Genomic DNA, 25365 nt, shown 5'->3' with positions numbered 1-25365 from the left:
GACTTTGAAAATTATTTATTCTTACTGCCTAAAGAAAAAAATAATCAAATGATGAGACATGGACAGTCGAGCCTTTATAGAAAAACAAGCAACATGTTTCTGATAGGACTGAAAGGAATATTACAATAACTTTAAGTACAATCTATGATTTTCACATCCAGCACCCTCTTATACACCTGAATACACAGCTTTAAAGATAAAAAAAAAAAAAAAAAAAAGAAAGTGTAAAAGAACTGACTGTGCCCTCACTCTGTTCCAGCTTCAAGCTCAAAAAAAGGAGAAATCAAAGTCCGACTCTTTGGTACACTGTACTGTACACTTGATGTGAATCCACCTATCGCTGGATTTGACTGTGGATGTGGGAATTAAACTTATCAGGTAAAAAAAAGCAACCCGGGTGTAAAAGAGCATTTGGCCAACTCATGCATGAAAAAGAGAAGGGCTCTGATTTTTTTTTTTCACATTATAATGTGTCAAGTACTTCTCTTAAGTCAACATAAACTAATGCTGAAGCTAAAAATCTTTACTTTCACAAGAAACCGACACAACAGTTTGGCTAGAAGTGTGATTCTGAACTCCCGATGTATGACCTGCACCTGTATACAAATGTAAAAAGTTCTCTGATAACGGTGCTTTGAAAGCTACTAGCTGCTCTTCATTCCAGTAAGCAATATGTAGTTATCAATTTTGAGCTCTCTGCACTCTGTTTAAAGGCTTAAAAGCTGGTACACCTAACATGATGACAAGCAAACAGACAAATTTGACTTCTAAGTGATCTATATGATAATCGAAAGTGGCTCTGATGGTGACTGTTACAACTCTGTTAGCATCCTGTACCTTTCTGCGTTTGTAGAAAAATGTCCTTTTAAACCTGATGATCTCTTGTGTCTAAAATACAGAGAATAATGAGCAGAAGAGAAAAAGCTGGAGCTGGCAAAAAAGGGAAAATAAGATCAATAAGTTCTATTCAGCCAGTAACAAAAAGTCATAAATACTGAGAGAGTACTTTAAGCCTGTTTTATTCTCCTTCCCTAACAGAACAGAGATTCAGCAGCAGTCTGTCTATCGTCTCAATGCTTCCCGATGAATGTAAGTAGACCTGTGAGAGCCGTGACAACAGGCTACAGGCACGATGGAATCACAGGCTCTCACAGAAATGGAAGTATTTGCTTACTGTACGTTTTCAAGCTTAAGCCCTTCAAACCTATCTTATCCTTTTCACAATATGCAGCTGTGTGTACAGGCGTCCTCTAGGATGAGAGCCATGGGTGGGAGAGGCACTGGGCTGCAGTGGCTCTTCTTTCAGGCACCAGGTCCAGCATGGGAAGCAGGAAGCTGCTGAAAGAGTGGGCCTCCTCTTTGGACCACTCATACTTTTCTACCAGGACATCAAACAGACCCCAAGGCTTCAACTTGGTGATGTGCCGGAGATCGCCTGGGGGAAAACACATTTAAAATTCAATCTGTTGCTTCATCGACACAAACAATCACTTTTCGCAGTCGTCAATCACAACAATAGACCTCCACATTTTAACCAACAACTAGACAAACACGTCCCTGTTTACATCAGCAAAGTGAAGCAGGTGAACAGGTTCAGTTTCCTGGAAACCACTCACACACACAACCACAGCATAAAGACAGCTCACAAAGTATACTACTTAACAAACTTTAACAAGGATACATTCCCGTCTAAAGCTCTTGTTTGCACAGAAGAGCAACAGACAACATCTTTTCTTAAGGAATCACAACCCAGTATAAATTATGCACACCCACCAGCAGAAGGCTCTGCAGGCGGGTGATTAAAACCACCCAGAACATCACCAGCACCAATCGACAGAGCATCACTGATCCTGATGTCATGAAGTGTCTGCAGAGCCCAGAGCAATGCAGAAATATCCACTGCGACATTGCTGCAGTTTCTTCCTTCAGGCTGTGAGACTACTGAACTGATCCTCCTCGCGTCACCACAAAAATCATGTTCCATTTATTAACATAAAGACTAAAATACATTTTTTTAATATTTGATTTTTAATGTAACAGGCTACATCTTAAAGTTTATTATACAAGCATGTGTTGAATAATGACATTTAAATGAATCTTGAATCTATTCACCACCCATGTAACTGAACATGACTATGTGGGATCACGTGTCACAGAGCATGTAGGAGCAATCTGAAGTGAATTCATAGGCTTCAAATCTATTTATCTCCATTTTATATTCATAACTATAATTATCCTGGTATTGTAGTCTTAGTGATTCTATAACAAGCCTGAGTATCTCTTGAGTAAACACGCAGTGGGATCGCTTACTGCTGCTCATGCTGCACTTTCTCTGTAGACTTTGTGGGGATAAATCCACTGCACCACCTCTATAAACTTGAAATAGCTGCACTGATTATAATTTGCTAGTTCAAACCGAGCAGATGGCTGTTCCCTTGAGCCATCAGGTGTTGGGCCTAAAATAGAAACTTCTGCACCAAATACCTGAGAGTATATTAAGGTTGAACTGGATGTAGCTGCTGCAGAGAGCTGGTAGCAGGCGGCCATGTTTACCTTTCTTGGTGAAAAACTCCTTGGAGTATTTGCCTGCCAAGATCAGCTTCCGAGGGACTTTGCCTAGCAGCTCGATGACCAGCGCTATGTGATCTACAGTGAGGCGGCAAAACACAAACACAGATGGACTTCATTATTGTTTCTTCAGTATAAGACATAAGTCACAATATGTCGAAACGAGGTGTAGGAGGAACTGCTCTCTAGTTAAACTTAGATATATGGATGTTTGGACCACACCAACCTTCATCTCTGGAGTAGTCTTCTCCAGAGTGGGGTTCAAACAGGTAATCTCCAGTAGCCAGCTCAAAGGCCTGAGGAAAGAAGTACATAAGAACTCGAATACAAAAAAAAGAGAGATCATACTCTCCCACTGGCTCCCTTCTAAACCCAAACTACAATTTAAAATCCTTCTCCTAAAATACAAAATCCTGAATGACAAAGCTCCATCATAAACCTAATAATGAGACAATATTGCCATACAGCACTTTGATCTCTGAGGAGAGGATTTCTTTCAGTTCCTAGTTTTCAGAAGTAGAATGGGAAGCAGTGTCTTCAGCTATCAGCCCTCTCAGTTTGGATTCAGGAGATAAGATGCCTCTTTCTTGCAAGGTTAAGGCTAAATTTTTTCTTTTTGATAAAGTTTATAATTAGGGCTGAATTAGGGGATCTTACACCATCTTTTTAGATCTGCTGCTTCAGGTTAAGGTTGCTTGGAGACTTCCCACGATGACCTAAGATCTTCTCCACTCTCCATTAATTTATATCATAACCTGTTGCCTGCTCTCTTGGACAGTTTGTGTTTTGTCCGGTTTGTTGTCCAGGGTGTCTCTATATTCCTCTTTTCCATGTTCTCTTTCCCTTCAACCAGGGGTTTTGACACATATGTTACTCATCACACTGAAAGCTTCTGCATAACATAAGTTATGTTAAGTTTGCTTTTCAGTGGGGGTTTGTGGGATCAGTTCATTTGTATACAGGTGTACTGTGTGTGAGTCTGTTTTACCATGCAGGCTGTGCTCCAGATGTCTGCTGGTGTGCTATAGCCGGCTCCTATCAACACCTCAAGAGAGCGGTACTGCCGTGTCTGGATGTCATCTGTGAAATGTTTGTGCTACAAAAACAGAAAAGTGAAGACTGGGTCACAAAATGAAAAACATGAACTTGGAAGATTTACAGTAAAAAAGACACAGTGAATGTTTCAAGTTCTGCTTAAAAGTCTTTTACAGAAAAAGTTTTATTGAATATTATACTCACCACCCAGCAGGCATTGCCGAGGTCAGCAATCTTAACCTGCAATTTGTCAGCATTGAGAGGGTCCAGGGGGTTTACTAACATGCTGCCTGTTGCTCCTGTTAAAGAGAGGAGAAGAAAGTGAAGCTGGTGTGTCTGCAGAGCAATTCTTTGCAGGATATTGTCAAGATAATTAATTACTGGAGGGCATTAGCGATGTGCACTACAGAAAAACAAAAACAAACCTTACAACCCATATTCATTGCACCACACTGGCAAAAGTGATTTGGTGTACTCCAAATCATTTCCCAGTCTTCTTATGGGTTAGCATCCTTAATACTGCAGTGTGGTAGTAGCCATGCAAAATATTGTTACCAATTTCATGAGCAATGCATTGACCAAGAGGCATTGCATATCCAAGAGTATTACCACCTTATAAACATGAGGTATGTCTCTGCCAGTTAAGTTGTACTCTGTCCAGACGTCTCCTTTTAGAAAAGATGTCGCCACTTTATTTGAACCCATCATTAAAGTCAGAAATCGTGTTTAAAGATGTGATAATGATGTCTGACCACCATACTCTAATCAGTTCATCATTAAGTGAACTTTCACCCTAATTTGAAGAATATTCTAAATGGACGTATACATATCTGACAACCAAAAAACATGATTCCTTTGGTCTCAGCTGCTGTAAACACTGTATTTTAGATATCAATTTCTTAATACACATTAATACCCCCCAAACTAACCATCCTGGCTGTTCTCTTCTTCATTTTCTCTTTTGGTCTCCTTTAGAGTGTCCATCTCCTCCTCTATCTTGTCTCCCTCTTTTAGCTCTACAGTGACAGAGTCTGGACTGAGTGAAGCAGGGGGACGTTGCTGCTCGGTATCAGAGTTTCCGTTACAGGATGGCCGCTCTTCTTTGTTACAAAATGCATTGTCGGTCTCTTTATTGCTTTCTGGTTGCTTTGCATCCTGTTGATCCTCCTGTTCCTCTGTACATTGCTCGGTCCCTCGAACCTCTAGACTGGTCTCATTCTCCGGTGTGGCGGCGTGGCCGTTGCAGTTGACCTCCATTCTGTTCTCCTCATTGCCCGTAACCTCCCTCTGTTCATTTAGCCCTGACGTATGAGCAGACTGCTCTTCGGGAGTCAAGTCTGGAGCAAAAAGAGAATAATTTATTTTGTAAAGAAAAATATATCTTGTGCAATCAAACAGGAATTCAATCTGCAAATAAAACTAAAACTTATCGGCTGCCATTCATGACCCTGACCAGGGTCTGTCCTGTCATTTACCTGCGTTAGTATGGTTAGTGATGTCCTGCTGCGTGGCAGACGTAGAAAGAGTGGCTGAGGACGTATCTTCAGTGTTCTCCGTAGTCTCCTCGTCATCCTCCTCTTCTCGGGTGTCGGGTAATGCTCCTCCCTCCATCTCATGTATCCTCTTTTCCTGCATCTCGGCCTGCTTTTTTTGCTTCTTCTTCATCTTCTTCTTTTTGTTTTTTGACATTTTGGCCGTCTGGGAAAGAGAGAAAAAGGATAGTTTGCATTTTGAATTCATTCAAATGTAAATTTGTACAAAGCTCTGCACAAGATCTGCTTAACACAAAAAGATAACTTACTGGTTTGGAAGTTGGGGCTGTACTCACTGCAGGAAAGAGAAAAAAAAAATAGAGATTTACGTTGCTGAATGACATGTGGCACATCCTCAGTCCCTCTATTATTAGTATTCTGTTCGGGTGGCTGAGCTGATTCATACCAGTGCTGTACTAATAGACTGTCTGCAGTGGCACCCTGCTCAGTGAGAGTCACACTCCTCTAAGCAAGCTGGTAATTTCCATAACCAATCCAGCGGTGACTCATAGCAGCACACAGCTAAGCTCTCCACTTTTATTAAAAACATCCACAAACACTCTAGTCTCTGAATACGTACATGGCATACACTGGATTATATCATAGGGTTGGAAAAACATTTTATTCTGAACTTCTTGTTTGTGCTTCTTCACACAATCTTAAAATAAACTACTTGCAGTGACAGTTCTCTAATGGCATTATTTGGAAGATTATGGCTCACCGCCACATAAATACATCTGAAACACCTCAAGTCACAGCACCTGGTGACAAACCTAAACAGCAAATCTCCTAGTTGTAAGCAGCAAGTCAATCAAACCACAAAGATCTGAATGAGAAAGGTTGTGACCTGCAGAACCCGAGGGAGGTGCGGTGCCAGTCTTCTGCCACTGAGTAGCTTCAGCAGCCATCTTCTTGATGTAGGGCTCATTCACAGTGAGCAGAATGTTCTCCGGTTTGATGTCTGTGTGTATGATCTTACACTTGGTGTGGAGATAGTCTAAACCCTGCAGAACCTGTAGTTCAGAAAAGTCAGATTCAGGGTTAAAGGTGAACGTCTCCCATAATATCAATTAAAATGCATCATTCATGATGGCAGATAGTTTTGATATAACCATCTTCACTGAAAGACAAACACTTTTCTCCCACTAGAACCTGTCAGTGTTTTGCTGTACAGTACCTGTCGTATGATGCTTTTAACACAGGGCGAAGGCAGCCCTTGATAATTCGACTTAATAATCCACTTAAGAAGGTGGTACCCAAGTACTTCAAAGACCATACACACATCTGGAGAAATGGAAGTCAAGGACTGAAATAGTGTTTACAAATTAGAGTTTTTCTATATAAACTAGTGCACACGAACACACACACAAACACAATCTCCATCTACTGCTTCACTACTAATTTAAAGGATGTCTAGACAGGATACAGCACAGAGCTCTAAGACAGATGGAGATAGCATGAGCTTCACTATATCAAACACTGTCACACTGAAAAGACAAAGTTCAAATGAATGTCTGAACAACAAATGTAAATACGGAGTGTAATTAAACTGCGATATCCTGACTTTCCAATGACTGTCAGTCTAAATGCATCTTGTCAGCATGTCTGCACTGAAGCACAACAACACAGATGAGCTAAATTCACATCCAGCCTGAGGTGGTGTGGTCTTACCCTTGGACGTTCATCACTACTGTAGTTAATTGGCCTGGAAATGAATGTAATCATTATGCCCATGCCATCAAACTGTGACAACAACAGCAGGAAGGACAAGGGCAGTTAGCAATTAAGCTGCTGTCAAGCCACTAATGCCTTCCTTAACAGAATGATCAGGCATCAGCTGATAGAGTCAGAAAACTGGTTAGTTTGCACCATTTAAAGGATAACGCTTCATTTGTGACAGAGTAAAAATATAGGATACGAGTTCCATTCATGCCAGAAATTTTGAAGTCATCTAGCAGCTGCACTACTTTCTCTCTGTAAGGGTCACTGGGATCTGTGTTCCTCACCTAGAGAAATAAAAAAAGAGATACAATCGGTGATGTGAGCTGTGGGATATCTACATTATGAGTCTGTGTGAAGTAAAGTGCTGTGCCTTACTGATTTCAGCAGCTTGATTTCATCCAGAGCAGTCTCAGTGTAATGTTCAGCACTTTTTACAACCTTCATGGCCACGAAGCGCTTTTCCCTGGAAATTACATGGACAAAATCAGTGAGTAAAACACATTATACAGTTCAGTGTATGCCGCATTTGCCTAAAAAGACTGGGGCTATGCTAGAATTCTATCACCATCTTATACCTACTCTGTCTACTAGTAAAATTACTCTTACACATTTTGCACATCATCATTCATATAATGATGTATGACACTAACACGTTTTTAAACAATAATAGTAAGTTTTTAAAAAGAAAAGAAACAATTAAACTAAAATAAAAAATAAATAAAATAAAATGTCATGCCCCCATCTAAAACACAGATTTCTAAAATTCTCTCTTTGATGTTTAAAATATTGTAAAAACAGGTCTCCAACTCCTGATAAATAAATCTTTCTGAAGCCTTAAGAGATCTCCCAGACCATATCCAACAACATATGATATGTAGGAGCATCATGTTTTGACCTAATCATAATGCATTTATTGCTGCTGTCAATAGTAATTGTAACAGATATTTACCAGCTGACCTCTCAGACCCTGCGGTATTAACCGGATCAATGCAACCTTTGACTCTCTTGCAAGATTTTGGTGAAATATCTTGTCAAGAGCTTCTTGGACAGAAGCAGGGTAAGTGCAAATGAGTCCCAATTCGTGTACCATGTTTTTACAATATATATTCGGGTAACCTGGGCAGATTTTTGCCATCATTTCTGGAATTCTGAATGAATCGAAATACAACCTTCAATCTGAAGTGCCATAGTGCATATTTCCTTCCATTTATCTGGTAATATTTCTGTCTGAAATTCAGCATCTCAACTTACATAAGTCTGATCAAATGTTAGCCACACTGGTGTCTGAATTACAGAAACGCACATTGATCTTTAAAAGTAAAATCTCTTTAATAAATAAATCAGGTTGTCAGGTGATTAATTCTGAACACAGAAAAATTAATAATATTTTGTGAAAGCTGGCCTCACTAATATTATTATTGTCTTGGAAAATTCCCCTCATGATCTCTGTAAATCTGTATGAGTAAACTTACTGGATATCCCAGGCCAGCCACACAGTGGAGAAGTGACCCCAGCCAAGCTTACGGATCACATGGTATCTCCCATTGAACAGATCTCCAATCCTCACATGGTGATATCCACCTGACCAAAGGCACATGCATTGTCATACAATGTATACAGAATATCCTGCAGGAGGATTTCACTTAAAAGTCTTACTGTTCATGCAATTAGCCTGAAATGGGTGAAACTAAACTAAAGTGGGGTGGTGTTTTCTGTTTATTTCTGTTTAATAAGGTGTTGAAGGTTGAATGAAGACTGATAGCATCCAGATATGATATGACTGGGATGAGGTGAAGTGTTGATAATATATCATCATCATCAGTAAAAAGGTTTACACAGTTTAAAACATGGAACACTTTAAGTGTTACAGAAAGCCTGGATGGCATGTTCACCAGCTTTACATCTATACTGGACAACACTGGAACTTTGTTTTGGCTCCAGTATAGTGGTGGCTTTGAAGCATGAGAAGACGACAGCCTGTCTTAGAGAGGTGTTGAAGATATTTCTGAGGATGTGTTAGCTGAGACCCAGTTTTTTCGTGGGACACTTTAGTTTGTCTGCTTGGTTGAGTTCCTTCATGCATTTAAAAAAAAGAAAAGAAAAGAAAGAATAAAAGGACACCCCTGCACACAAACACACATTTCATTTTAAAGAGTAAGAGAGATCGTACCCCTGCAGTAGTCGTTGGGGTCCTCCTGTTCATCGTCATCAGAGCCCAAGATCTCTTCATCCTGCTCTGGTAACGGAGACTCTGCCTGACCTGGCTGAGAGCCGCCTCCACGGCCATGAGGCTCTGGTCTGGGTGAAGAAGAGAACCAGAGAGACAGGGATGGTAAAACAGACAGGAATGTGTGAAATTCAGGAACATAAATGACAGGAAGAAAGGGAAGTGTGAAGGAAAAAACATTGACGGCTGAAAAGCTGGTGAAAGATGATGTCAGACTGGCTCACAGAGATGGATGTCAAAGAGTTTACAGAAAGGTTTTATCCAAAATAAACGCATGAACAACATCAAGGATCAGGAGAAATTCTCAATCCACTAAAAAGTACAAGTGTAATATTTCTGTGATGACAGCCATTATGGAAAGGGTCTGCGCTCCAATGTATTAATATTGATGTATACATATATGTAAGCCAGGATACTTTTGACCCTGTCTGGATCAGAGAAGATTCAAAACAAATTCAGACTTGTGCACCCAATTCTTGTTTTTTAAAACCATTAAAGATGTATGCTGTAAAATCATTCCAATCAATTAAAGGAAATCATTAAAATTAGCATGAAATTCATGCCCAAGGTGAGTGGATGTAAACCTCTGAAAACAACTATACGTCAGTGGTAATCATCTGACTCTACTTGGTTACTCGTTATCAACTGAATAACAAGTAACCACAGTTAGCGTGTATTTTGAGAAAGAATAAGTTAAAGTGAAATGATGTCATGTTAAGCTCCTTAATTTCCACTAGCCGGCAACACAATGCTGCAGTGGTTAGCAGATTGTGGTCCTGGGTTTGTATCCGCCGACTTTTCTGTGTGGCAAGTGAATGTTCTCCCCGTGCCTGTGCAGGTTCTACTTTGGGTACTCTGTCTATGTGTCATGGTGCATCCCCGAATAAGTTGGAAGTTAAAATTCAAGTTCCCAGTTGGAATTAAAATCAAAACAAATCTTGTTTTTCCTTGCTTTTCCTGGTACACACCAAATCCAACATCCAAGTTCCGAGGTATCTGGAACGCAGCATTAAGGTGCAGGCATACCCTTTGCATTGGTCACTTCATGTGCTGCCGCAAAAATGATCATGCAATCACTTCTATTTATGCTCGGTATTAAGGTGGAGACAGCCACTGCAGTATTCACCTGAATAATAGGTGTCCCCACTCAGACAATATAGCAACATCAGCGCTGACATATGAAGAGAAGAACTCTAAACCACAAGCTAGCAAATTGCCGAATGCTTTTCCACAAAGTCTCATCTTTTCAAACTACTGCAACAGCCGCCCCAATAGAATCTGTAAACTTCTGAACTTCTGCTCTGAAATATCAATAAAATGGTGGAAAAATAAAGATATTAAGGGGATTACCATTGCGGGACAAGAACACAAGCTTGCTTGCTATGCGGATGACATATTGATATACTTAGATCAGCCCTCTAACTCCCTGCCTCCGTTGATGAATCTATGCCAAAAATTTGGGAAACTCTCTGGCTATAAAATTAATATGTCTAAAACTCAAATTCTCAGTTATAACTATAGCCCTCCTGCTCACTTGGTTGTTCAATATCCAATGAGTTGGCAAGCACAATCATTGAAATATTTAGGAGTTGTTATTCCCAAGGATCTAACTAAACTATTTGAGGAGAATTTTGGTTCCCTACAAAGGAGAATAGTGGGTGATATTAGACGATAGAACATGATCCCCTCTCTTTCTCTACACTCACGAGTTGAATCTATTAAAATGAATATTCTGCCAAGATTATTATATTTATTCCAAACACTACCAATATCTATTGATTCAAGCCGTTTCAATGAATGGGATAAAAATAATATCACGGTTTATATGGGGGGGAAGCGGCCGAGGGTTTGTTTTAAAACTTTACAACTACATAAGAAGGCGGGAGGATGGGGGTTGCCGTCACTAAAAAATTATTTTCGGGCTGCTCAGCTGAAGACTGTGGTCAATTGGTGTGATACAAGCTACCAAGCACACTGGAAGACTATTGAGGAGAACATGTTTTCCTCTCCAATACAAGCTGTCTTGATGGATTCGAGCATTCGAAAATGTATTGACAAGGTTTGCAACCCCTGGGTGTCGTGCACACTTAATATATGGAGAAAAGTCGTGAAAGAATTTAAACTGGAACAGGATTTGGCTTTATTTAAATGGTATGCATATGATTCTGACTTTGTCCCGAATAAACTGGACTCACGTTTTAAAAGTTGGTCTGCTAAAGGGTTATCTACATTCGATAGTTTGATAAAGGATGGGAACTTTATTAGTTTTGACACACTGAAACAGAAATATAATCTAGAAAAACAGGATTTTTATCGATACCTGCAAATAAGACATTATATAAAGACAACAATCGGTGTGATGTCAAATACTAATGCGGAACTGGTAACTGTGTTTAGACAGGCGTACAGTGGGGATGTCGATACAAGACTCATTTCCTTTTGGTATAATTTTCTTATAAATAAGTTTCCCCACTCAACTGATTATGTGAAGATGTTATGGGAAAAGGAGGGAGGGATGTGTATTTCAAGGGATGAATGGACTCAGATGTGGGAACGGCAATGGAGGAGTACTTCCTCCAACAGCTGGAGGGAATTCGGATGGAAGTCTTTGATAAGGTTCTTTATTACTCCGTGTCAAAAGGCTCATTATGATGGGAATCCTCCTGTGTGTTGGAGAAACTGTGGACACCAACGAGCACATCACACCCATATTATGTGGGACTGTCCTGTGCTACGGACTTACTGGAAAGACATTCATGGTACATTACAAAGCATTTTTGACTGTACATTCTCTTTGGACATGAAGACAATGTTTTTTGGTTGTATACCGCAGAACTGGTCTAAAAATGATAAATGTCTGTTAAGAGCTTTACTTGTTGCAAGTAAGAAAAGTATAACTAAGAAATGGTCCTTGCAAGATATACCGACCTTGTCATTATGGTGGGAAATTACGCTAGAGATTTATAGGATGGAGGAAATAACAGCTCATGTCAATGACAGGGTGGGTTGGTTCCATTTGTGTTGGGATAACACTGAACTGGATAAACAGAAGAAATAGATGGTTTGAAAAGGAAATGGATATTCAAAATCATCACTAAATCTACAAGTTACAAAGAAAATACTTTATTTATTTATAGCATTGTCTATTTTTAAAAGTAACATGGGGCATTTTTTCTAAAGTGGTGACTTTATACATACGTTTACATGCCAAAACCATTTCTCCCCGCCCTAGGAGGTCTGACAAGCGCATCGCAGATATTTACTCACTCCTGAGAGTCCGAGGAATTTGGGTCAAAGTGACTTCATTTAAATATTAGGTTATACACATTAAAAAAAAAAAAAAAAAAAAACAATAACGCAAAGTGAAAATGTTTTAAAAAAAATCTAAATGCAGTAATATTTTGTTTTTGAGCAGTTTTTTCATCACACTGTGGATGTACAGAGACGTCAGTCAGGACAAGAACAATGCAGAACAAAATTGGATCAGAGAAGCCAAGTGGCCTGGTTAGCAGAGCTGTGCGAAGCGGGGCATTTTCAACTTATAAACTCTTTCTTATTTTACCTTCTGAGAGTCCAAAGCCTTTTTAACAATTAGAAAAAATTACATTAAAAGAACAAAAACATGTATTTTTCCACAAAAACATATTTTCCCAAAAAACACATGCTTTAAATGATTCCCGTGCTTTACTTTATTATATTACTGTTATTTTCAGTTAATTCATATATTTATTATTATTATTATTATTTGGCTCCATTTTAATATGTAATCTTCCACAGCCTTCCCTTAATTCAGTTTGTCATCCTTCTCCTTTCAAGTAATATTAGACATAATTTACTCAACTCCATCTGAGCCACATCTCCACTGTAGCACATTTCTGGAGTAGCATTTGAAATAAATAATAACAGCATGAAAGCAAGTGCCAGCATCAATGAGAGAAACTGATGTAAGCTCTTAAGCTCCAGAATCTATTTTGTTTTTTAGCTACACACAGGATGTAAAGCAGAAAAAGAGAAGAGGTGCGTGACCTGTGTTTCCTGAAAAACACCACACAGAGACTGAAGCATCTTACTTTGCATGGCAACTGGATTCTCGCAAGATTTACAAGATCATGAACTTTCTAAGCTTTGAGCTACGTGTGTGTATTTATACCAAAGTGTGCAACAAGAAACTGCAGGCCAATAAGGTAGCAACCATTATGGGTCTTCATAATGTCACCATTTCTAATGCAATTTTATCTTTATTTAAATATGAATTATAAAAATAATCTACTTCAATACTTTTGACATAATTACCTACAATTTGAATCCATAGTGTCAGGTTGTAGAGCATCACCAAAAACAATGTAGTGATGTACTGCACTAATATATAATATCACCAAAAAGAAATACCATGTAGTTAAATATATGATTTAGGCTCACGATGGTTAACTGAGCAGGATGTGCAGTGGTAATCTAAAAATGATTTACTGCATATTAAAAATCAAGTCTACAGGTGCTCATACTGGAAAATTCAAAGTGAAAGGACACCGTGTTTATTTTGTCAAAAACACACACAAACAAACAGGTTTGAAGTCAAACATGTTAAACAAAGGCCCCTGAAGAATGATTTAACGGCATGTCACTGTTTCTTTCAGCTTCAGTTGCTGAAAACAAAAACAAAACAATTCTCTTGCTTTTCCAAGAGCGGCACAATGTTTGACTACTGACTATGTAAATGGTTACATAAAGTCAAGCCTCAACAAAATCTAAAATCAGAATAAATTAAATAATCAGCTAAATCTAAGTAACCATTCCTCCAGAAATAAGAGCATCAATAAAACCAGAGTGCTTATAATGGGCTACCCTATTTCCCCCCGGTGACGGTACACTGTGGAGGTAAGTAAGATAAAAGCTCACTGCTTCCAGCAAGAAATGTTTTCTGTATGCAGTGCAGGCAGATGCTTTTCCTCACAGCTGACAGATTCTTTCTTTATAATACTTCCAGCCTTGAATAGATGTTCCAATCTCACATATAAAATCTCTTATGATCTCAGGTCTAAGCAGATTCATTTATCCAGCTAATGTACAATGTTGGAGCTCAAGCATAACAGCATGTTGTTCACATAGATTTGCAGCTAATTAAAGGAAGTGACAGGGTAATAAGCAGCTGACATTACTGTGCACCCTCTGAAAAAGAAAATGTGTGGAGATGCTAAATTTGTTTCGGTCGGTACTTTATCGTGCTCCAGTTGCGATCAATTTTAAAGTAATTAGGATTAGCGTGCATAGCTAATCAGTTCATTGGCTTAGGTCAGAGCAGGATGACCACTGTGGATGCATCTTAACAAAATGTGCCCGCAAAGCTGTGTCACGTTTAGTTGTTTGTTCAACTCAGCTGTTTATTACTGCTCCTTAGGGCAGGAAGGCAATTATAATGTTGAGCTTAAGTCAGAACTGCAGAGATTAACTAATTAACCAAAGTCCTTTTCTACAGTGACAAAAAGTAGCTTGGAGTTCAAGTAGGTGAAATTAAAATAGGCTTTCTGCTTGGAACCTGACCACTTCTGGCTTTATGATGCAGGTGTATAAGAGAGGAGAAGATACAAATGCAGCCAATGAAACATGTACCCAGTGCACTTTCTATTTGCATATCTGCCAACACAGTACAACAGAGCTGTGATATTTTAAATATCACAATAACACTACAGGCCTGCTGATATCAGTCTAGCTGCTGTGTGTGGGAGGTATCCTCAAAGAAAAAAAGAATAAGACAAAAAGGTTTTGTATCATTACTCGTTCTGCGTCTGCATTACACATTCACCCACCTGCGGTGAGAATTCCTCCTGAAAAGGTGTCACTGAAATGGGCATACGCGCATTTTTTCCTGCCCTCTGATTGGACTGTATGCACCCCTGAAAATTTTTGGGTCCCCTTAGATTTGATTGCAGTATTCAAGTGAATAAACACCAAAACCGCACTACTTTTAGAGCTGACAACTCCTACAAGGTGAATTTCTATTATGACTAACAGAAGCGTTCCTGCCTCCAGACTTTCTGTGCACATTACTGCAAGAAATATGAACACAAACAGTCTGATGAAGGCAAAACAAAACTAAATTTGCTTGCTTACTCAGAGCAAACAGAGCACAGTCATTGAGCGAAACCATTCAAAAGGCCTAACTCCTTTCATTCCTAATATATAAATGATGAAAAGCAAAACAGATTTGTATCAAAAGTAGGTGAGGGTGGTCTCTGCCTATGCAGCTACTCATGGAAAAACCTGGATATTATTCTAATAGTCCTGAAACAACATTTATATTTGGACATGTCAAAGCTAGTGAATAAGGGTACAGGGGATGTCAATAAATGTCATCTTTATGGAGGAAAGTGCTAAAGTGAGAACGACAATGAACAAAAACAGAAAAAAGAAAAGAACCGATTCCAAGTTTCTAAGCTTCTTTTGTACTGTTTAGACACAATGAAGGGATTTTTATATGTAGATCCATGACATGTCAATAAAGAGAACTACATCAACATATTTATGCTGACAGTTTTTAAATCAGCCACAAAGTTTTTTTGGACATTGAATCCAAAGACAAGATTCTAACTAAAAATAGCTGACAGCATTAGGACAGAAAGGGGGAAAGAAATGTGGAGGTTAGAAACCAATGCCTGCATGTAAACCAGGAGAAGAAGAAAAAAAGTAGCACGACCTCCAACCGATCAACAGCATTCACACATTTGAAGCCAAAACACAGCAGGCAATCATGCTTTTCCAGATCACGCATCTAAGTTTGTTTGGTCCCCCCCCTTTAACTGCGGTACGACAACACTTGGACCGAGACAGTTCAATGACCTCAGATCACACGACAAAAACCTGGATACATCAAGGACTTCTGCAGCACTGGAAACACCTGGACGTGAGTCATATCTCGTCTGGAGCTGTCAACAAACGCGTACACACTCATCCTACTCTTACCTGCAAGATGCACGGATACCCATGGGATGATGCAGGGAGGAGGCCCAGAGAAGAGAGGGTGTAGGTGTTGAAAAAGCCTCTTACTCCATCCAACAGGAGGAAAAGAAAGAGGTATTAGAGGTTCAGAAAAGGGATGGAGAGAGTTAAAAAAAAAAAGTACAAGTGGAGGAGAAGGAGGAGAAAGCGATCAGTGCTGACAACTGAAAAGCAGTGATTATAACAGAAGAGAGCAGAGAAGAGGAGAGAGGATGGATCAGAGCAGTGATGGGGAATACGAGCGAAGAGAGGAGAAATGTAGAGGCTCAGCTGCAGGCTGAGCACTGAGGCTGAGTCCTGGAGCGCAGGGTACCACTGCACACTCCCCGACTCTCTCGCTCACTTTTTCCTCTCACACATTCACGTCTCTCTTTCTCTCCGTCTGACCGAGAACTCTCCTTGGCTGTCGTCAGCCTCTGGCCCAGCCCCCTTTCGCCGACAGCTGGGACATGATTGGATGATACAGCCCAGCACTGCATTGCAGGTGAGGGACGACATCAACCCCCCACACGCACACATACACAAACCAATCTGACCAAAACAACACTGTTCTCTATTCCCCCTCTCTGTCTGTCGATCACTATCGTGCCTGCCTGTTATTCAACAATGCTTCACTTACTCATATTTGCACGGAAACATCAATGCTGCAGTTTATTGTGCAATCATCAGACCTTACTCATAGAAAGGCAGACTTTCAAACTGTTGGACGACTCATGTAATGGGGAAGGAATCAGCTAGGTATCCGCAACTTGAAATGCTACTGCACTTCACAAGTTTCTGGAGCTGTATTGGAATAGCTTTGCATGACTTGGGGCCATTTTTTTGTGATTGGCCATTTAACATTTTCCAACAGCGCACGATGAGATTGCTGAACCTTCTTCTCCCTCCACACATATACTTGCTCACAGTGAAAATGAATACCAACAAGCAACCTGAGGGACATGAATGATTTAGCAACTTCTTTCCAACTTCTAACATACACATAGGGATAAATGATCAACATGTTGTACAACGTGTAACACGTACTGAAGTTACTAAAAAAAACCTTTTAAAATAAAGATAATGTACACTGTATGGGCTCCGGGATACCTCAGAACCCAACAGTATTTAACAGGTCTCCAGTGCATTGCAATCGTAGTTATTCTGATAAGAATCTCAAAGCAGCGTAGTATTGTCCTTGTTAACGCAACCAATGTTAATTTTGACAACAAATTCTGGTTTTGTTTTAGTCCGTTTTTTGACTAAAACCTGAAAATTTTAAGTCATATTGTAGTTAACTAAATATCATAAGATTACAGTAGATGCAATCTAAAGTTGATTTAGTTGACTAAAAAATATAAAATGTTAAAGTCTGTTGTGTTTTTACAGATGAGAGTTGCTCCATGCAGTTTACGAAGCATCTTAGATTCCAAATTCGTCCCACCTTTCTACACAACGTAATTTGTTCTGAATCTCACCAGAATTTTTTCATCCCATTTCTATTCATTACATTTCACAATAGTTTTTGTCCTCGCGCATTAGCTTTTATTTAGTCATTGTCTTGTCATTTGTCAGAATAACAGAAACTATGAGTCAACGAAACAATTCAGCAATGTTGCTTTACAGCCAATTATCTAAATTAGCAAGATAAAATTATACAAATGATGCAAAAAAAACAAAACAAAAGTACAAAATAAAAGTTATCTCTACAAAAGCAGACAGTTATGAGTACTATGTTTGTGTTGTTGAAGATATCTGAGGCAGTAAATTAGATACAACTACAGAATAATACAAAATCTGGACAATGCAGCAAATCCACCTTCTTCCTATATATGAGAGTTACTTGGTTTGTACTCGTCCCCAGAACACACATGAAAATCTAGTAGAAGTAAAAGCATAAGTGTAAATAGAGAAATGTGTGATAACTGAATCTCATTTCTCTGCTGCAGTTTCAGATGTGTTATCGTGTGCACACACTTGAATGCAACCTGGCCAATTACAATGAAAAGCTGTGAAAAAAAGAGCTCTATAAACTTTGCGCAGTCACTTTGAAGTTCAAAACAGTTTTCTGTGTTTCAGTGACTGCTGCCAGTTTTTATTATACATTGAAAAATAATCAGATAGTGTTTTTATCCAACAACAACAACCAATTCAGGAACCCACTGACTGCCATCTAATAACTTAACCCTCTAGGCCACAATGGTTAATCCTTTTGGTGGGGTAAGCAATTGTCGGGATAGCTGATATCTAAAAAAATAAATAATAAAAAGCTAAACTGTGGTCATGAAATAACTGATTATCTTGAGATCACGCTGCAGCCAGTGCATTCCCTGTGTTGTTCTCCCTGCAGACCTTTCATGTTCATGCCAAAGCCTGCTTAAATATATTAGGTCTAAACTACTTGGTCTAGAAAGCCTCTGGAACCAAAACTCTTATCTACACTCCTGTTTTTAGGGATTAAAGCGAAGATAACCACATGCCAAAATTTGAACAGCCACAGCTTCAACAAAACTGGTCACCCTGAGCTGACTGTTTAACTCTTTTGTACACAAAGACCCAATAAATAGTCTGTAAATGTGTTATTCCGTTATTGTCCGTCAGAGAGACAAAATCTAAAAAAACTGCAATCACTTTACATACCCGTCACTTCTGAGCACACATCTGATCTGACAGAATGTGTTAGCATCTCCTGCTTTCTCCTAGCCAAACTTTTTCCACCCATCCAGCCCTATCAGATCGTTAGAGCAAAACAAACAAGGGCACACAGAAGCAGTGGAGCTTGTGAGGATGGAGTATGGCCAAGAAGTTTAGCTTCCCTTCGAAATGAAATCAATGCAAAATGCCTCGGCAGCAAAATGAAACCGCAGCAATAGGTATCTGTGCCGAAGGCCTCAGGGTGCAGTGCAAACAAAGTGTAAATGCGTGTGGTGCAGCATTTTGCCTTAAGCACTCGAACACCTACTGAAGGCATACGAGTGAAGCAAAGGATGCTTGTTAACGTCTTCAAATCTTCCTCACAGAAATGATTTACATCTACCTGCTGTGTAAGCACCAGCTTTATATAATATGTTCTTTCCAATATTCAGAGCTATGTGGGTTAACTTTACAGAAATTTGTCTTAATAGAGACAGTGTTTTATGTTACACGCAGAGTTTTTTTGTACAAACCAGGTTTCCAAGCAGCCTGAGAAAGACACCACTACTTAAACCACTGCAGATTTCCATGGTTCACAAAAACAAATCTCTCCATAAAAACAGCTGAAACCCCGACATTTTTGAGGCCTGATGTGACCCGCCTCCCCATGACACCCAACACACACAAAAAAAAAACACCCCCCAAAAAATACTCATATTTATGTGTATTTATTCTGCTTCTGACAAGACGGAAGAAAGAACAGTGCAGTGGTTAACCTACAGCATGAGGACAAAAAGAAAGCAAGAGAGAGAAACAGAGCAACACAGAGCTGTAGTCAGCTGCAGATGATGAAAGATTTGATGTGTTATGTAATGAACTGCAGCAATGGCTGGAAGAGAAAAGAGAGCAATGAAAGCAAAATATAACAGAGAGCAATGGTGCTGGAAAATATAATAATGGCTATTCGTGTTCAGTCGCCTGAGAGGACCGCAGTCCTAAAATTAAAATCTGAGGCACAGAAATTTGCAGGGGAAAAAAAATGTTTCCTGTCTGACGTAATGCAAACAAACAAGAAAACAAGTCTGCAACTGAAACAAGAAATACAATTTTAAGGGAAGCAGAAATAAGGTCCTGTGTGACAAGTATAAATCTTCCAATCCTGTTCTCAGTCACTTGTAAAAGGACTAAGTGAAACACATGAACAGGCAGTGAGGTGCTTAGTAAGGCAAAAGCCTGAACGTGCTCCCTATTTTAAAACAAAAATAAAGGGGAAAAAATGGGATCAGAACATCAGTATGTCAGCCAAGCTCTGTCTAAACTAGCAACACAAACTCACACACACACACTAAAACACTACTCTGACTCCCATCGTGGCAGATTAAAGAACCAGAACATGCATGCTCCAAGTCTGACTCGCTTCCCACAAGAGAACTGCAGCGCTACTCACTTGCATGTTAGACCGCTGGCAAGCTTCACTACAGCTGAATTGATGGAGAAGATCCAGTCCAGAAGCCACATGACTAAGAAGACACTAGCCTAAAGCTTTGTTACACAAGTCTATGATGAACTAAAATAAGCGCTGGCAAAGGTCTTTTTAAAGCTAGATTAAGACTTTTGTGACCTGAGACCAGGTCCGTGTGCTCTCCGCTGGCTCTTTAACTGTACACTAGCTGCTGTGTCCTTTCAGCACAGCAGCCCCAACAGAGCGACTGACACAAGAGAGCGGGAGGGAAGGACCACGATGGGAGTAAGGGTGAGAGAGAGAGTGAGAGAGAGAGATGAGACAAAAAGAGCCAGATAGTGCAAAAGGGAGACAGAGTAAGAGGAAAAAAGTGGAAAAAGAAGATTTGATCCATCCTTGAATGGTTTCTACTTGTGTGTTGGTAAGTGAGCAAGTAAGCACTTTCTTCTGAACACCTTACACTGTATAAAAGATGGACGTAGCCACCATGATGACACACACTGGTTTCTGAAGTCCCGTTTAGAAGCTTCAAGACGAACGCTTTCACTGTCTCTGTGCTTTGAAACGAGTGAGTGGTGGATCTGATGGTGAAACCAAAAGCTCATTGGTTAAGCACTTGTCAGTCATTAACCAAGTTGTTAGCCTCCTTTTTTGGCATATAGAATAACCCAAATTTACAAAACTGACCTAATGTTTTATTCAGTAGGACGTGAAATGAGCAACTGAGTGTCGGGAAAGTGTTTCTAGATCTCCTGGCAGAGGAACATCTTCCCTCTGCTATCACTCTTTGCTAGAATGTCGGTTGAAGGCTTTTCCACACTGACTTCATTTTTCTTCAACCGGATGCTACTTCCATCTTTTACACTGTCTATGCTGAAAATACATGCAGTGCATCATTGTTTCATGTGCAAAAAGTTTTCAAGGGTTGTAGCAAATTTTAATGACTGTCACACAGCAAAAAAACAAATCAAATGAATCACAAGAACAGGAAGTTAAGCCCAAAACTGCCATCTTGTCAGTAATATTAAAATCATGTTTTAGGTCAATACAAAACAATATAATATGGGCTAATCCAAAATCCTGCAGCCTGAACAATCAAAATATTGTATTTTTTTGTGGAAATCATGCATCCTCCAGATTAAAGAACAAAGGGACCATTCAGCCTGTGGATCTGCACAGATTTCAAAAAAGCACCTGTGATGGTGTGGGGACATTAAGCTGGATAATGAGTCCACTAGGGTCCTCCAAGTGATTCTGTCATCAGACAGTGAGGACAAGGGTTCGTGCCCGCCTGTTTTTTGTGACTGTGGAGACTCAACTATGGAGAATTTACATTGCAATGCACCAACTACACGTGCGTCCCAGCAGCGGACTTCAACGAACTAGAACAGAAATGACTACTCGACCAACGGTACTCTAACTGTCCATGTCCATAATCCATTATAATCAAAGCCTTACTATGTATACACGTGCAGAAGTAACATGTACATATGTGAAGGCACCATTAATGCTGAATGCAAGCTTTCTGCTACCATCTTCATGACAATTTCAGGAAAGGTTATTCCAGCATAACAATGTAAATGTTTTCAACGTGTTGCTGGCAACCAATTCAAAATAATGAACACATGTATGGATTTTTAAAAAATTAAATAAATAAATAACCAAAGGTCTCCCTTTCAACATGTGATGCATATTCTTGCACAGCTCTCTCAAAATGAAATTAGAGGGTGTAAACACACAAATGCATCTGTGGTTGCATCAGGAATCCAGCCATGTATCCACTGTATAAAAAAAATCTGCCAGATCAAACTGCGGCGCTATCAGCTGTCACGACCCCTTGTAAATACGAGAGCAGCCAGAAGTAGCTTTTATTGTTTAACATATGTCTTAAAGTAGCATCTGTATTCCAAGTGGTATTTTTAGTTAAATATATGGCAGGGTTGTTCTGCAAATACATTTTGTGTGTTCTGTTTTGTTTTTTTATACACATAACATGTGCATATGCATACATATACACCTGAATACACAACTGTCTGTAAACATCTATAGCTTGCAAATGTTATACACTCCATACACACACATAATAGCCTTTTTGTGCCTTTATTAGGTTGCTGTTTAAAATCTATTCTCCTCTGCCCTTAATGTTATAAAGGTCAAATAATGCACTTTAACCACGGTGATAAAGTTTATAAACCATGCACTCAAACTATCTGAAGCATCAATATGTTTAAAATTGACTCAAAAACCCTCAAATGTCAAAGCCCTTTCTGTATAATTATGAACTAACTTAAAATTATCTTCAATTATAAAGCGTTACAATGTGATGCTGATGACTGAACCATCTGCTTTGTGTCTTTATAATAATATAAATTAACTTGTGGTGTAAAAACAAGAGAAAGGTCCATTTTCACTTACTTTTTGCCAGGTTTCCGGGGCTTTGTCCTCTTCTTCCTTGCTTGCATCGCTAGTACTAAAGAGCAGAGAGGAAAGTGGTACAACATAAAGCACAGCTCCAAAAATAGCAACTGTATCTTTATAACACGACACCATGTCAAAAGCCGTTTTCGTGACTTTTTATTCCAGGGAGTGCTGGTGTAACTCGTAGTTCAAACTTATATTAGCAACAAATGAGGCTAGCAGGTTACTCCGCGTACGTAAATAGACAGAAAACCGGCCTCAGGGGTGTGTTGCCTCACATAAAAGAGGCATTTTAAGTTAGCTGCTAATAGCCAACTTGGTGCTTTTCACAGTGAATGTGATATTTCCCCTTTCTCCATTATCATGTGGACCCCTGGTAAATTTTATTTAAAGTTTTTGGGACTGTGTGTATCATTTATACTCTAATTCGGATCGACACTTTCCGCATACTTTGTCCACCATCTAATCTACTATCTGACGGCTATAGCTAGCATACTGTTAACACATACACAGAGAGAGCAGAGCGCATGGTCCACTTATACTTTCTGTCAGTTCTTAACGTTTCTTGTTATAACATTAGTTGTTACTATCGTTTCAGCAGACAACTGGCCTGATAAATGTCGAAAAGAAAAGCGTATGTCCTACAAAAATCCGTATAAAAAGCCTTTTGCTTCAGTTAGCTACGTTACCTTTTCTTTCCATGCTGAAAACCAGTCAGGGCATATGCTGCGTTCGAGGACTGTTGGAAAAGTGAAAACTCTAAAGTGCGCCAAAATGCCCACAAGAGCACCTGGCTGCAGCCAGACCCTTCTCCCAAAATGACCAAACAGAGCGGTATGAGTTTGTTCCTGGGGGCAGTGTCCGTAGATACCGCCTTCGATCGTATTAAGTATCTTTTGTCAAATAAATTTAGCGCTCAGCACTTCATTTTGGAATTCCTTGCTAAGTTTGATTGTTAGCTTTACTGTTTATTGTTGTTTATTTTTGCACTGAAAATTTACACTTCTTCCATGAAGAAGAAAAGCTTCCCTGAGGAAAGACTTATGAGTATTTTGGATTTTAATCATTACTTTTCCCCTTCATCTTAAAGTTTGGGCTTTTTATAAATCAGGGAGAGCCTACAAAGTGCTGAGAGCATCAGAGAGAAGCATCAAAGCAGCTATCAACCTGAGAGGAGCACTGACTCAGCACTCTGTTTGCATGAAAAAACATCATTTACTTTTAATTACCTAAAATTCCAAGCTGGGTAACAAACTGAAGTCTTGTACTCGTTTTACTAATAATTATTATTTATTTGCTTCTTTAATACTGGGAAAACATTCAACTGACTTATACTTGGTATTTAACTCTGATGCTTCACAAGTGTCACAGCTTGGGTGACCAGGTGCTCTTTTTTATGTGGGAATGAATGCACTGCATTTTTATCCCTTGTCCCACAATTTGACTGATTTTGTAGGCCAGGCAAATTTTTAAATCCTGGCTTTTGCACTGTGGATATGATGGGAATGCTTTGCTGTTGTACTTAGTAGCAGGTTAACCTGTCTAATGCCATACTCATTAGGGAAAGTCACTACAAAGTCACAAGCTTTGGAGATTTTGTTAAATGTGATGGAAACTACCAGAAAGAAAATGAAGTGGGGATTGTATTTTGGGAAATAAGAGTTTTTGTCTTTTTTACTACCATTGTTTTTCAGTTTTGCACTGGCAGTAAATATGGCGTAAAGTAACATAGTATGGCTCAGAGAATCTGGATTTGGATGTGGCCAATCTGTGGATATGAATTTCATGGTAATTTTGGGCTGTTGATGATTTCTTTAAATGATTCTTTTTCCAGGGTGGAATGACTGTACAGAATAAATCTTTAATTAATTTAAAAAAACAAGTGTTGATTTGAATTTATCTTGGATTTTCTGTAATCGATACAGGGTCTAAAAGTCTAAAAGAATACATAGGGTTCATACATAAATATATATATATAAATCAAATATATACATACATACAATTCTTATCTGTGATCATGATTTATGATAAGATCAGTACTCAGAACAATGGAATAAGAACAGAGTGAAGATCTAAGAAAGAGAACTGTAGATTTACACAAGTTGGAAAGGTCTCTTGTAGCTTTTTCTAAACTATAAGGATTAAGTTAAATAGTTGGATCTAAATCATTTGCAGTCAATGTCTACCTGAACTCTAGAATTCTTGAACGTCACCAAATGTGTTTGCTTTTACTGCAGCCACCTTCATTTGCTGCTTTTCTGTGGGTTTCTCTGACTTCAGTTTTGTATTTAATAAGTGAAATTCATGCTCTGTTTGGTTGAGACCAGGTAACTGACTTGGCCATTGAAGAATATCACAATTAGCCTTGAAAAGCTCTTAGGTTCCTTTTGCAAGTTGTTTCGGCTCATTATCCCTTTGCACTGTGAAGAACTGTGATCAGTTTTGCAGCATTCATCTGCATCGGAGTGGAGAGCCCTGCACTTCAGAAGTCATCCTGCTACTTCTTTCAGCATCTACATCATAGGGGTCTTGGACTATCGATTATGTGAGTTGTCAAATGAGCAAAGCACAGCAAACTGTGAACACTGGCATCCTTTAACCTTAAATGCAGGTGTGCAGCCGATCCTTGTTCTGTTAAAACGTCTCTGTCACTGTTGTGCCGTGTATCTGTGGAGTGGCTGTTTGGATCACTCCTCACATGCACAGCCTAATCTATGTGGCTTTGTTTGTGTTTAGGCGTTTTTTCTTTAAGATAAAGCAGATTTTTTCTGAGAGAGTGTTGCTGAGTCTGAAGT

At 39.3% G+C, this 25365-nt stretch overlaps 1 protein-coding gene across 3 annotated transcripts; it reads right to left on the bottom strand.

The window, feature by feature from the left end:
* Nucleotides 1-23370, bottom strand: srpk1b (SRSF protein kinase 1b). Of its 3 annotated transcripts, XM_084928026.1 has the most exons (16): nt 23260-23370; nt 22568-22622; nt 9028-9155; nt 8330-8438; nt 7233-7320; nt 7054-7141; nt 6313-6419; nt 5983-6148; nt 5405-5430; nt 5079-5301; nt 4533-4940; nt 3808-3902; nt 3557-3664; nt 2795-2864; nt 2554-2646; nt 1-1435 (listed from the first exon to the last, which is right to left on the bottom strand). In XM_084928026.1, exons 1-16 carry the CDS (start codon nt 23270-23272, stop codon nt 1251-1253), a joined length of 1962 nt encoding a protein of 653 aa, XP_084784152.1. In that variant the 5' UTR covers nt 23273-23370; the 3' UTR covers nt 1-1250. The 3 variants fall into 3 exon arrangements, with proteins under 3 accessions (XP_084784152.1, XP_084784151.1, XP_084784153.1); XM_084928025.1 differs by lacking the exons at nt 22568-22622; nt 23260-23370 and adding an exon at nt 20138-20590; XM_084928027.1 differs by lacking the exons at nt 22568-22622; nt 23260-23370 and adding an exon at nt 16042-17104.
* Between the last annotated feature and the right edge of the window lie 1995 nt (nt 23371-25365).

The sequence above is a fragment of the Perissodus microlepis genome, chromosome 5 (genome assembly GCF_051167445.1).
Source record: "Perissodus microlepis isolate ML-2025 ecotype Zambia chromosome 5, ASM5116744v1, whole genome shotgun sequence".
Taxonomy (NCBI): Eukaryota; Metazoa; Chordata; class Actinopteri; order Cichliformes; family Cichlidae; genus Perissodus; species Perissodus microlepis.
This window is presented reverse-complemented; position numbering and strand designations above follow the sequence as displayed.